The sequence below is a fragment of the Rhinoderma darwinii genome, chromosome 2 (genome assembly GCF_050947455.1).
Source record: "Rhinoderma darwinii isolate aRhiDar2 chromosome 2, aRhiDar2.hap1, whole genome shotgun sequence".
Classification (NCBI taxonomy): domain Eukaryota; kingdom Metazoa; phylum Chordata; class Amphibia; order Anura; family Rhinodermatidae; genus Rhinoderma; species Rhinoderma darwinii.
In genome coordinates this window covers 249,778,702-249,793,760 of record NC_134688.1, presented here as the reverse complement: position 1 = coordinate 249,793,760, position 15,059 = coordinate 249,778,702, and the positions used below count along the sequence as shown (strand labels likewise).

General features: G+C 42.3%; 1 protein-coding gene across 1 annotated transcript in view; it reads right to left on the bottom strand.

The window, feature by feature from the left end:
* Window positions 1-11,179, bottom strand: part of MFSD2A (MFSD2 lysolipid transporter A, lysophospholipid) — a 28,343-nt gene extending 17,164 nt beyond the window's left edge. Inside the window, exons 1-6 of the mRNA XM_075853061.1 lie at window positions 10,953-11,179; window positions 7,999-8,127; window positions 7,785-7,909; window positions 1,688-1,811; window positions 683-761; window positions 423-577 (exon numbers count right to left, since the gene is read on the bottom strand). Of these exons, the coding sequence (XP_075709176.1) occupies window positions 423-577; window positions 683-761; window positions 1,688-1,811; window positions 7,785-7,909; window positions 7,999-8,127; window positions 10,953-11,024 (684 nt within the window). The 5' untranslated portion in view covers window positions 11,025-11,179. The remainder of the gene's footprint in view (window positions 1-422; window positions 578-682; window positions 762-1,687; window positions 1,812-7,784; window positions 7,910-7,998; window positions 8,128-10,952) is intronic.
* Between the last annotated feature and the right edge of the window lie 3,880 nt (window positions 11,180-15,059).

The following is a 15,059-nucleotide window of genomic DNA, read 5'->3' as shown; positions in this document are numbered from 1 at the left end:
TAGGATCATCGCTACATTTATGGTTACTATAACGGGTGGGGATTTGTGGGTGTGGAAAGGCACAAGATTTGTATTGCTTTGGCATAGCTAGTCACTGTGGGGGAGATTTATGAAGCAAAATATGCCAGAATTCTTACACAAATTGTGACAAAAAAAGTACAGTACAAGCCGTGCACCATATTTATTATGTGTTCTGAAAACTTCTTGCACCTCCCTCTACAGTTTTCATAAGCGTCTAGTAAAAGGGATGTGGCCAAGACTTCTAAAATGTGCCAATTTAATAGCAGTGTATGGTATTTTGTTTTAGCGCAAATCAATCTAATGGCAGAATCTTTACACATAGTGCAACGTTCAAGACAAATATTTTTAAAGGAGTGCGATTGCAGGAGCTGTGAATGTTTTAATACAGTGTTCAGACTCACCATGCTGGTAAGAGAACCTAGATCTTGAGAACCGTTTACACTTTCCAGAGATTGGTTTTGGAAGGAATTAGGCACACATGACTCTTCCACCTTGCCCACGATCTGTCCTTGAATTGCTGTGCCAAGGACAGTACCCAATACCTCAACAGTCATACCTGAAAAAAAAAAAAAAAAAAAAAAAAAAAAAAAGATTGTTGAGCTTTTTAGTACCAGCTTTATAAAGGGCATATGCCAACTGCGTTTACAAATAGTATACGTACGGTATCCTGTGGCGGAGTCACGGTCACTTTGCTCTTTACTGATGGTCATTGTAAGAGCTGAATAAGGCACATGGAAACACTGTAAATCATTAATAAAAGGTTTGAGAAAGAAAATAATCTATGTTCTGTAACAGTAATATTCAGTTGAAGTTCCTAGAGAAGGGTAACAGTCACATAGCCATAGTTTGTCCATGTACATTTTCTGCTAAAAGAAGTGCATCCCATCACAGGGGAATTTGGGATTAAGATTAAAAGGTGTTATCTGGGAATTAAAAATTTGATTGTCTAGCCTTAAAATAGGTGATTAATATCAGAACGATGCGGGGTCCGACTCAGCATCCCCACCGATCAGCTGTTTGAAGGGGCCACAGCGCTTTTAGGAGCGCTGCAGCCTCTTAATTGTTTACATAGATTTAATTTGTGTTTGTACTTGCACAGTCACTACGAAAGTAACGGAGTGTGCAAGTTATTGAAGCACTGTCTCATTCAAACAGCTAATCGGCAGGGGGTGCCAAGAGTCAGACCCACACTGATGTAATATTGGTCACCTAATTTGAGGTTAGACCAATATTAAATTCCCGGTTTACCCCTTTAACATTTTCCGACTATCCTCTGACGGGGGCCACTCCTGTTTTTGGCAAGAAGTCTACAGATGTACCACAGTTCCGACATACCACAGTACATGCACTCATGAATTGCAGAAGCATCTTTCTGTCACCATTAAAGGAATTGTACAGGATTGTAAAAACATGGCTACTTTTTCTAGAAAGAGCACCACATCGGTTCATGGGTTGTCTCTGGTATTGCAGGTATGCACAATTTAAGTGAATGGGCTAAGCTGCAATACCACACACAATTTACGGACAGGTATAGCACGGTTTATGGAAGAAAGCAGACATGTTTTTTTTTCTATTCCTGAACAACCTCTTCAAACAGTCCGTGATCCTAGGGCTCCAAGGCAGATACTCTACACAATAGGTTACAACATTTAACCATTGTCCTCACCGTTACAAGAGACTGGAAAAGGCAGTAGAAGGTTAGGTACCACAGGACCTGACAACTAGTAAATCCAGGCACAAACCAGATTAGGAAGTAAGCGATCACCGCAAAGGGTGTGGACAATATAATCCTGTATGTGAAGAACACAAGAAAGGGATGATATTTTATATGTAAAATTATATTCACATGATTACAGTAGTTTTCAATTGTAGACTAACCCAACCCATGTGACTTGAGACTAAACTAACTGGGAGAAGATTACCATGTCCCCCTACTGCCTAATAGACCACATTAAAAACATGGAAGAATTGCACATAGCCAAAGATACTCAGTGTTAGAGGTCTAGATACTGAACCAGCAGCAATATTACTCCAGGAACACAGGAAGCCGGAGCGAATGATTTAGGTAGATCTAAATGACTGACATAAATGAAGCAAGCTGCAGGTTTATCTAAAAGTCCTTTTAGACCAACAGTAAAATTGTTACGATCTAACGAAAAGGGATTAGTTCAGGGTTCACCGTGCTGTATTTATCCGTGTATATTATAGTTTAAATATTCAGAATTGTGATCGGGAGAAAGACAACACGCCTACTAGTTTGTTGTAGAAAAACGAGCAGTTCCTTTTTACACTTAAAAATATTAATCGTTCGTCAGCAATAAATTTGCATCAGCAAAAAAGATGTGATCACCGATATACAAATGAAAGATCGATGATCGTTTGATCGAGAACCGTGTTTACACCATCTCTGATTGAGAACTTTTACTCTATGGAACAATTTTTCATGCGAGAATTTACTCATCTAAAAGGGCTTCGACAGTCCTAACTGTGATAATGGGTGTGTAGTAAACATGTCACATGAAGGTAACCCATGTAGTACAAGTAAAGGATCCCAGCGTATGTTAGAAGCTTGATGCATATTCTAACCATTTTAAAGCTGGGTTTGCACGAGCAGGTTACGTCCGTAATGGACGGAACATATTTTGGCCGCAAGTCCCGGACCAAACACACTGCAGGGAGCCTGGTGCCTAGCATCATAGTTATGTACGATGCTAGGAGTCCCTGCCTCTCCGTGGAACTACTGTCCCGTACTGTAATCATGTTTTCAGTACGGGACAGTTGTCCGGCAGCGAGGCAGGGACTCCTAGCATCGTACATAACTATGATGCTAGGAGCCCGGCTGCCGCACTGTGTTCGGTCCGGGACTTGCGGCCAAAATACGTTCCATCCATTACGGACGTAACATGCTCGTGTGAACCCAGCCTTAAGACCGTACTCCGTATATACACAAGGCACTGCACCCAATAACCCCTGCTGCGCTTTAAAACACAGCTACAAAAAGGATGTCCTGAGAGCACAGATATCATTAGACCTGTGAGTGACAGCTGACGGTTCAGACAACGTGCTAGGATAGTTTGGGTCCTGACATCACTATCACAGCATACAGCCCTCAGTGTGGACACAATGTACTGTCCTGTTATGGACAGGAAATCCTGTTCTGTCAAACAGTGAACTCATACAGGATTTCTATCATGGACAGCATGTTGATAATTACCAATCCTGATAGAACACATAGATGGACACCTTTGAATTTTTTGTTATCGCATTCATCTGATTGGATGTAAAAAAAACATTTTTTTAAATAGGTCTTTATTAAAAATGTTGTTACGATTTGCTTGTATGTGGCAGGTTGATCAGTCTCGTTCCCAGTCAATTCCGTTAGAGTAGTAAAGCGATGGCACTATTTTTAGCCCATCTGTCCGCTACGAAGTGCTCGTTATAGCTAAATTATGATCAATTTGATAGTAATTCAGCTATAATCAGCTTTTATGAGCGCTCAGATCAGACAGATGGGCTGAAGAGCGAGCAGTCAGTGCACTGCACAGACTGATTTCATTGGGGCCAGGACAGTGCAGCCTGCTATGTATGTGAATACATGTAAAGCTGAACAAGCAAAACGTAACATATTTACTAAAGAACTATTGGGAAATTCCCCAAAATAAGTTGAATGCAATAAGAAATTAAAAAAAGTTTCCACAGGCTTTAAATTACAAAAGGAAAGGCTCATTGAATATATAATAGTCTCCCTTATATATCCAACAATACAAAGCAATGAAAAGCCCTGTCCCACTATTCATTCCTATTAAATACTATTTTCCTTGAGACAACCAGCTGAAGTTTATTGAAAAGCTGGTAACTCCATGTGCTGCTGCCGTACAGACTCCGTGTACACATTATTGCTTTGTGAAGGAGTTCTAAATATTGATTTATTTTATTTTTTAATTAAAAACACCTTTCAATATTTGTGATGCCACAACAATAAATAAAGATACCACAATTAACATTTTCACCAGATATTACATACATTTCTATACGGATTACTTATTTCAGTAAAGCACACAACTTGATATACCATATGCGTTCGGTTCAGATAAGTCTGGTAAAGTTAAATGCAAATCCAGGGCAACAGAATGGGCAAGCTGAGAGTTTAAAAAACAACATCTATTGTACTGTAAATCATTGCAAATTTTCCGTGCGGTATCCGCACTCAGAATCTGAGGCTTGTCTGAATGTGGCCTAACTGTCAAAATGCAGGAATCAAGCTTAGGGACTGCTGCAAGAAAACTAGTCACAAACTAAAACAATTATTTCAATCTAAAAAAAAACAAATCTATTGTAGCATATTCATTATACAGCAGCATACATTAGATAGACTAGACTTTCTGTACAGCACAAGGGCTCTCAGCTCCAGCAGTAAATGTAATGAGTATACATCTGCTGTATGTAACTACTATATCCTGTGCCCTGTAGTAACCCCAGTCTCAGCTGTCAGTCTCACTTTCTCCTGATTGGGTGGGCTGAGCTCCAGCAGCACACACCCAGTGTTTTCATTGGCCAAAATAGGTGGTGTGTTGTGCTACTACTAAAGTTACCACCCCTTTCCATTTTTATACGTTAACTCATTCTTGAACTGTGTCTTTGTATGTGATCAGGCGAGGCCACGTCACAGGCAAAATATCCATGTGCTCTTTCTTAGAGGTTTACCCAGCCATTAAGCACCACGTCGGTTATAAGATTAACCCCTTGTGTATCCCCTCTCCCATGTGCTCAAGGAGGAAATAATCAATTTCTTTTGACATTAGCATTCATCACGGATAAAATGTTCCGATCTATAAAAATTTCAGTGTTTTTTTTTTTTTTTTTAACTATATAGTTCCTAACGTGTATAAGAAAATTAGGGACGTAAATGTTTCAGAATCTATGACCTGCCAGAGCGCATTACAGTAAGGGCTCACGTACAGGTGTGTATTCATAGGGGTGTACGGAAAGTGTTTTTTGGGCAAGTGCTGTCGTTTTCATTGTAAGTAAACGTACGGCGTGTTTGAAAACCCCTTTTATCTGACAAAAGGCATATGGAATCAATACGACAAGCCATTAAAAGCTTATTCAGTGCTTTTTGGGTGTCCCTATAATATAATATTCCATATTGTTGCATATAAAACTATATATTTATTTAGACTTTGAGAACAGAACACGCAGCCCCCAATGGACAATGCTGGAAGTTTACATACAACGTCTGCATAGATTCTAGTTTGATTCATATAAACCCAGAGAACATTAAGGCTGGGTTCACACAACCTATTTTCAGGCGTAAATGAGGCGTATTATGCCTCGATTTACGCCTGAAAATAGGGCTACAATACGTCGGTAAACATCTGCCCATTCATTTGAATGGGTTTGCCGACGTACTGTGCCGACGACCAGTAATTTACGCGTCGTCGTTTGACAGCTGTCAAACGACGATGCGTAAAATGACAGCCTCGTCAAAGAAGTGCAGGACACTTCTTTGAAACGTAATTTGAGCCGTTTTTCATTGAACAGCTCAAGATTACGGGCGTCAAAGACGCCTCGCAAAATGCGAGGAGGAGCTTTTACGTCTGAAACGACGCAGCTGTTTTCTCCTGAACAGTCTGTCTTTTCAGACGTAAAAGGAAGCTAGTGTGTGCACATACCCTTATAATACAATCCTTCTCTATACTACAAAGTAAACAGGCTGTTAATGAATAGTACTGGTAGTAGAATGCTATAGTGGCTGTGTAAATATAGTGTATACTCTGTCCTCAAATTATTTCCTTCTGTAGATAACAGAACTAAAACACAGTTAACCGATAACCAGCAACGGGCTCCTGTGACTTTACTACTACACTATCCCTATTACACTATTACTACCTGCCTGTTTCTCCTCCTGAATGCCTTGCTCAGCCAGTAGATCTGGTGCTCACCATTACATGACATGCAAATCTCTAAGTTACATAAATGATAATTGTTCTACACACCGATTGACCTATTGTTCAAAGATCTAATGTTTTCAATACAAATCCTGCAGTGCGCTCTGCCATTACCCTCATAACAAACAAAAAAAAAAAAAAAAGGACAGGCCACACAATTGCTTTTACAACAATCCTGTACCCCACTGCTCTACATAATGAACTCAGTAGCTTTTTGTTGGTGTACGCCATTGATAAAAAAATGTTTATGGAGCCTGATACGTCAGAGATGCTTGTCGGCCACTTACTTACAACTCAGGCCCAGAGATCTCAGATTACTGGAGATTCTTATATATACGCATTACCATTGACACCCCCACACAGGCTCTGACGATTTCTTGGCTATGGGTCACCTAGCATCCCCATGCCAGCACCAATGTCCCTGAAACTCTCTGCCAACACCCGAACATTGATGCCACGGTGGACATCAAGGGTCTACAAAGCTGCTGACTGGGACCTGTTTCTGATCTTTGACAAAGTGGCAAAAAAAATAAAAATCAGGTGACATGCCAGATTATTGGGATTTCTAAACAGGCTGCCACACCTATTGAATTTTACTGTATATACTTTACCCCACTGCCATCATAAACCTTACTCAGATTATAAATAGCGGTCATGCAGGCAATCCGATGCACACGAGTTAGCTGCTGGCCGAACAGCTATTTTTGCTGCATACACTATTTCAATAGGGAAAGAATACCCGCTGCCAGACATCTCCCAGAGTAACAAAGTATTGTGCATGAAGAAATCCAATTACCCAATTCTTCTGTCATCCGACATCTGCTGTCAGAGTACAATTGGGAGGACCCCATACACATGATATTGTCAGCTGTACCGGCGATAATCGACAGGTTCGGATGACTTCTGAACAGGTTGGAAGACTGAGTGAACATACTCCACTTTTTTGTATAAACAATGCACTGCATTTATTCCTTGGGCCTAGTTCACATCTGCGTTGGAGGCTTTGTTAGGGGCCTCCATCGCAGTTCCAGCCTAGATTACTGGAAACAATAGCGCAGCATGCTGCGCTATGATTTCTGGTAAAACCACGGACACCCCAATGGAAAGCTGACAAAACCCATTAAAGTCAATGGGTTCTGTCGTACGCAGGTAATGCCCATGGTGCAACTGATCCGTCGGTTTTACCCTAGTTCTGCTCCCCTGAGTAAGGGCTTATTCAGACGAAGTGGGGAAACTGACATGAAAAACATCCGCTTTTCACGTCCGCATTGCTTCCATGCAGGTCCCGTTTTCACGGATCCCCCTAGACGAGCCTAATGGAGGGATCCGTGAAAACGGAAGGAAATGGGACGTGTTCTATTTTTCAACAGACCCTTCACACGGTCAGTTGAAACAACGGCTGTGTGAACTTCCCCAATGAAATACGTGTGTCCGTGTGACCGCCGTTGTTTTAACGGCCGTCACGCGGACGTATTCTACGTTCTTCTACTTAGGCCTTATTCAGACTGATAGAAAGACCTGATGCAGGCGTGAACATTGCCCAACACTGATAATTGTATTACCCTAGAAAAAGCCCTATAGTACAGTTAAACATCTACATACAACGTTGAGTAAGTATGCAAATAGTTTACATTCATATCTTAATTTTGAGTTATATGTTTCTTCTGTACTCACATCCAACACCATATTTAGAATACTGAGAGTGCAGAACATTGTAGGAGATCAGAGCGAAGGTTTGATTGAACGACAGAATGTAACTAAGAAGTATAAAGTAATAAAAGTGTAATTCTACATATAGGTTTTTATCTCACTTACCAAGGCATCAGTCGGCCAAACCTCGTCCAAGAACTTTTACTAACAAAGAACCCAACCAGTGGGTCTGTAATCGCATCCCAAACCCTTCCAGTAAAAAGGATGATGGAGGCATGGAAAGGACTCATCTGGAATTAAAGGAAAAAAATGGGTGTGAAATATCTGCCCAGTAGAGAAATGTACTACTTCACCAATATTACATAACAGAGACCGTTACCTGTACCACATCCAAGAGGTAGATTTGCAGGAAAAATCCCAGGGCACAACCGGTGATCTGATATGGCGCACCACCAATAGCATAACATATTTTACTGCATATGGACAGCTTGTGCTTTCCTTTTTGGCTCTGTAATATATAAAGAGACACATGTATGTGTCACGGATGTTTTTTTTTTCTGTACACGATACACTGCAAAGACAGGAGAATGAACTCCCAACTCACAAGAATGTTAATACCCTTCTCTCTAGCGACGCCAAGGCGAACAGCATGTGCCAACAACAGATTATAAGAAAGCCACAAATAACCAGAGTGCATTGCATGGGATAGAATATACTGTATATAAGAATAACTTGTATATACAGTACATAAAAAGGGAAACTGCGATTTGAAATTCGCAGAATGTAATGAAATGGATGAGTGGCTTTCCGCTGTATTCCATTAGATACAATATTCTGAAGATATAACATTAACCTTTGTAGACTAACTAGTATAGATATGGCATAAGTAAAGAGCAATATCCAGAGGAAGTTGCGTTCACTGCGGTGAAAACTTCCGGTAGACACAGCACATTGTTTGCAGGATTTATTACCATGAAGATATATTCATCATATTGATGTCACAGGAACTGCTTCAAACACAGAACTTTTAGATCTATGCCAGTTCCCCTGTGTGCAGACAACAATGCAACAAATATAACCCAAATCATTTATTGTTGTTTTACCTCCACAAATGATAGAAATGACCGCCTATGGATATTCATAGACAAAAAAAAAAGGTGTATTTTAAAGTTTTCACGAAGGCAGGCTATATTTTAGCATCCAAATGCTAGTCGCAACATCCGGACCCCCACAGTTCTTCAGCAGGTCCAAAGAAAGGGCCAAGTGTTACAGCCATAAAAAAAAGCGTATTCTCACGTGCAGGTTTTGATCAGGTTTTTTTGCTGCAATTTTTGAGGGCAAAACCAGGAGTGGACGCCAACGAGAAGCAGTATACTTTCTCTCCTTTTATGATCCACACCTGGTTTTGGCACTGCATTAAAAAACCTGTACAAAACCTGCACATGTGAATACACCCTAATATAGACGGTCTGCCAGGACCTTCCTCTTTTTGCCAAAGTGGTGAGCCGCTACAAAGAGCAGCTCCTACAAAGGAGGACCGTATTTTACATGGTCACCCATTGACTTTCCGTGCGTTGGTACATGTCGATGTGATCACGCTGGCAGCTTCGTGCTCCCGGACCCCAGGCGATCAGCAGTCAACGGAGCTGCCACTAGAAAGAGGGTTATTCTAGCTGGATAACCACTTTCGGATGCACATTGACATATGCCATACACCAATAAGGGATCGTCCTGCCTGCGGGAATCACAAGATGTAGAAAAATCAATGCAGTTGACCTGGTCATGTAAAAGTTGAAGATAACAACTTATGCATCGCACATCAAGTTATATGACAGTTGCACATTATTACTACTGAACGGTAAATATCGCGTGACATTCACCAATTAGTTTCATTGAAACATGGAAAAAATCCTGACATTCCAGCAGCAGCCAAAGCATCGCTGAAATCCCTGTCTATTGCGGGCCTTTGGCTACATTGCGCTCAAGGCTCTGATGAACTTATCCATACATTTTTACACCAAGAATGATTTCTTTACTCTAAAATCTTAGAAGAAAATATAGCCATCTTTAAAAAAAAAAATGCCAGCGCAACTCTACCGGCCAGTGTCCGGATACTGCTGATATGAATCACCCTTATATCACACTGTATAGGATACAGAAGAGCAGATTGTTTACACTCTAGTAACCTGTGTGGGTGGAATCTGGTTTTACTAGAAAACACTTCCATTAGAGTTTAATATTTCAAATGCGAACATAATCTGATCCATTTCAAGGGGTATGACGTCAGGCCATATCCGCGGCAGCATAATTCAGGTCTGTATTTGGAAGGTGCCGGAATACAGAGATAATAGCGTAATAGAGTACAATGAAGCCTAAAATTATTCAGCTTCTTACGTTTAGTCATTTTGGTTACGGGCTTTGCGAGAAAGTGAGTGGACACACATATATATATATATATACACACATACACACACACAAATATGGACGAATTCTGTGTCCAAATTTCTCTCTGTATTTCAGTATAAATCACGCCTAGAAACCGCAAATAACGTGAAAAGAGCGTACAATAGAGAGTGAAAGTAAAGTACACGTCTGGCTACAATGAGTCACGTCACCGGTCGCTTGGGCGTCTACAACTCCATGAAGTTTTGGCCGTGGGTTGCGGGTGTGATACACACACACACACATATATATATATATATATATATACACACACATATATATATTATATGCAATGGTCTCCCTCCACAGATATGCTGTGGAATTCCTGCCTGGCGTTTCTATAGTGACCCTCCGGGAGTCGGGCCAGGCTGAGACTTGATACATTTTGAATAATACAGCATTATTGTTCTGCCATGCTGGAATAATGAACAATAGAGAGGCATGTAGGGGAGTGGTGTGCCCTCACTGATACCCCCATTGTAACCTTGGCATTTCATGCACTCACAGGTCTCTACCATTCTGGTGTCCACGTCAGACACATCCAGGCTACAATAGAAAGGCCATGAAATAGTTTCCTACACGCATTCCCCTGGAAAGTACAGTGTCCGTGTGACAAGCAGCGAGCTATGGGGAAGAACTTGACATGCCTCAATGACAAGGGAGGACCAATGAGCAGCCACATGTAGTGCAAGGAACAGGGTGACGGCTGGTGTCTCCATACCTTCCTCCTATGCCAGAGGACAGTGACATCCACGGTAGCACATACCCCATACTGTGTACCCCGCACACATGAGGGCAGATAGACAGTATAGATAGAAGGATAGAATAGATAGCATAGACAGTATAGATAGGATAGATAGAAGGATAGAATAGATAGGATAGAAGAACCACCTTATCCAGTGATTTGGGCTTCTCCCGCCCCAATAAGCCGGCACACGAAGCGTTTTCGGTCTGCTTCTCCATCCGCAGAAGAGATAATCCCCGGTGTAGAGGACAATATAGCCGGTATAGTGTGTACAATGTGGCAACTCCGCTCCGGTACACGCTCTCGCCCTGCTGTACTCAGCACACTGTGATGCCGGCACGTGAATGGATAGCAGCCGGCTGCCTGTGGGGTCACGCCCACCCGGAGAGATGTACGTCCGACCAAGCCCCCCGTGATACCACACCCCTCACTGTATCTGTTCTAATGTCATTTATGTAGCATGGACGTAACGCCATGGGGAGCAGGACGATTCCCCCAACGCCCATAGGTGGGAATGCCACAGGTAAGACCCCCACCTATCAGGTATTTGTGGCATATCTTGTGGATATGCCATAAATGTCTGTGTTGGCAATATCCCTTTAAGGTGAAGGGGTGAATGGTGACAGCCTTGGTTTAGCGTTTTTGCTACTATTTTTGTGGCGCTTTGAACAGCATTTATTTTCCAGCGTTTTTTTGTGCGGGCAGATGTTATATTAAAGTCTGTAGTCAAAAATAAAATGTGTGTGTGTTTTTTTTCCTAAACGCAGCATGCTCTAGGACAGGGGTCTCAAACACGCGGTCCACGAACTGCATGTGGCCCCTGAGGCTGTCATCTGTGGCCCGCGGGGAGAAGAGAGAGCAGACCGAAGGAGGAGCACCCCAGCTCTCCTTCATGACGTCAGTCTTTTTCCCACGCCTGCGACGCATTGGTGGTAGGTTAGCAGTGGCCCAACAGTCCCCTGTAGTGCAACTTTCCCTGTAGATAGTGCCCCACCTATCCCACTTTTGACAGCGCTACACCCCCCCCCCCCTCCCTGTAGATAGCTCCATTGGGGCTCCCTCCAGGACCGGAATCCCTAGCCAGAGCGCTGCCGATGCACTGGCCTGGGATTACTATAGTGTAGATAGCGCCCCACACACCCCACCCTGTTGACAGCGCTACACACCCCCTCCATGTAGTTGGCTCCATTGGGGCTTCGTCCTCGGCTGGAATCCCCGGCAAGAGCAATGCCGGAGATTCTGGCCAGAGATTCCACTCCTAGAGGTAGCCCCTGATGTCACTGTTCATATATGGGGAGTGATGACAGGGTTCCTGCAGCAGAGGAATTCCTGGCCAGAACGTCCCGACCTATCAGATATTGATGGCCTATCCTGAGGGTAGCCAGCAATTTTTATCGGCTGGAAAACCTCTTTAAATGTAACATCTGGTAGCATTAAAAAGCCCAAAAAAATTCCGCAAGAAATGCCCTAAACAACGCCACGAAAAACACAGCAAAACGCTGTGCGGGAATTTAGCCTTAGGGTGGTGCAGCTCATTTAAGTTTTGTGGTTTTATGGACCAATTGGGCTAAAAATTAAGATTGGTTGAGGGAAATTTGGAGGTTTCTCTAATTCCCATTCATTTCGTTGGAGAGCGACTATACAGTCAGGGGTGGATTATAATATGGGCAATCTGGGCAAGTTCCCAGGGCCCAAGGTTGCAAAGGATACTAGAATTGTATCTGTGTCTAAAAGATGCAGATACGATTAAACAGATCACTAGCAATGGCAGGGCAAGGAACATTAGTTCCTTGCCCTACCATTCAGCACCTTTCAATGACGCCAGCAACGCGATGATGTCATCTCGCCTCTTGCGTCGTTGAAAGGCACTGAATGGCAGGACAAGGATGTTCCTTGTCCTGCCATTCAGAGACGCAAGCGGCGTGATGACATCGTGCCAATTGCGTCGCTCAGCTCCTGGAGACTTGGTCAGAAGAGACCAGACCTGCGCTGCTAGAGGAAGGCGCGGGAACTGAATCAGGTGAGTATGTAAATAAAATAAAAACATTTCAGTTAACAGTGAGTGGCTCTATCTACCAGGGGCTGTATGTGGGGCACTATCTACAGGGAGTTGTATGTGGGGGCCACTGTATAAAGGGGGTTCTATGGGGGGCACTATCTATAGGGAGCAGTATCTACAGGAGGCTCTATGGGGGCACTATCTACAAGAGCACTATGTATGGGGCACTATCTAAAGGGGGCACTATGTATGGGGGCACTATCTACATGGGGTTCTATGTGGGGCACTATCTACAGGGGGCTCTTTAAGGGGCACTATCTACGGGGGGCACTATCTACAGGAGACACTAGCTGCAGGGGGCACTGTGTGTGTGTGGGACACAGTGTATGGTGCTATTATAATTAGATGTGCATTGTATGGCGCTATTATATTTAGGGGTGTAGTGTGTGGCACCATGAGAATTTTATATTTGTCCGTAGGTGTGGAAATGTTTGAAAAGTGAGAAGCTGGAGACATCTGAGCGGCAAACTACAGAAATGGGCCGTGACCGCGAGAAGTCATCATAGAGGTCTGGATCGGATGGAGAAGAAAAGAGAAAAAGAACGACTAGATTCTGAGAGGACTTCACTTGTGAGTCACTCAATTTAAATGTTTTGCCTCACATCAGTACTGTAGTCACTGTATGATCTGCAGCGAGATGATGGGTGGTATGATTTTTTTTTTGTGAAACAGCAACTCCCAGCATATCCTTACAATTGTTGGGGCCATGCTGGGAGCCGAAGTTTTACGCTGTACAAACCTATACGACAGGGGTTGCACTGAATTTGCAAATGATCTCTGTACTGAGCTGTATTTATGTAATGAGCTTGGTTCTGGTTTTGTATTTATGTACTTAGCTTGGTTCTGCTGCTGTATGTACAGTGGATATAAAAAGTCTACACTTCCAAATGCCAGGTTTTCGTCATGTCAAAAATTCAGTACAGGATGAATCATTTCAGAACATTTTCCACCTTTAATGTGACCCATAATCTGTACAATTCCATTGAAGAACAAATTGAAATAATTTAGAGGGGAAAAATAAAAATAACAAAACTACAATAATGTGGCTGCATAAGTGTGAACACCCTCTTATAATTGGGGATGTGGTTGTGTTCAGAATTAGCCAGTCACATTTAAACTCATGTTAAATTGTAGTCAGTACACAGCTGCCATTTTTTAAAGTGATTCTGTGTAACCCCATATAAATTTCAGCTGTCCTATTAGGATTTTCCTGACATTTTCTTTGTTGCATGTGACAGCATAAGCCATGGTTTGTAAAGAGCTTACAACACATCAAAGGGATTTGATTGTGTAAAGGCATCAGTCAGGAGAAGGGTACCAAAGAATTTCCAAGGCATTAGATATACCATTGAACACAGTGAAGATGGTCGTCAACAAGTGGATGACATTTGGCACAACAGTGACATTACCAAGAACTGCTAAAATAGAATGAAAAAAACACGGCGCCACATAGTGCAGATGAGTAAAAAAGGGACAGGGGAACATATAATATAACGTGCTCACCTTGAGGATGTGAATACTGGCAGGTATCATAGGAGTGTGGAATGCACTTAGCAAATTGAAGAGAAGAAGCTGCTGCCCGGTTCCATAGGCAATAATCACAAGGAGTTGCCGATATTGAGATAATGTATAAAGCAGTAAAAGGAACCACAGTTGGCGCTGCTTAGGATGAAAATGAACCCAAGTTCATGTTTAATAACGATTAAAATAGAATGGATGCTACTCGTTTCAACACCGGACTGGTATCTTCGTCAGGCAAGAGAAATACATACAATCAACATAGGTATATATATAAGGGGGTAAACATCAAGATTGTAATAATTAATTGATTGAATACGTTGCAACAGCGCGCCGAAAAAAACGCCAAAGAGAGGCGGATCAGACTTCAAAGATCAAAGAAACACGAGGCTGTTGTATACAGCCACGGAAAAATACAAATGTATAAACATCAAAACATTAAAACATTAACAATATGATATGAAACATTGTGTGTGTAAAAAAACGATACAAAAACGGCAATACAAAAAGGACAAAGTTATTATAAATAAAAATATAAAAACTCATCAGGGTAGAGAGGAATGACAGCTAAAAGCGGAGCAGTAATATGATAGGGCTTAATTGGAGTCAAGGCAACCGCAGGGAATACGGGAGCCAAAGGCATTGAAAACAGAGGACAGTCAGTTTGGATGGGAAG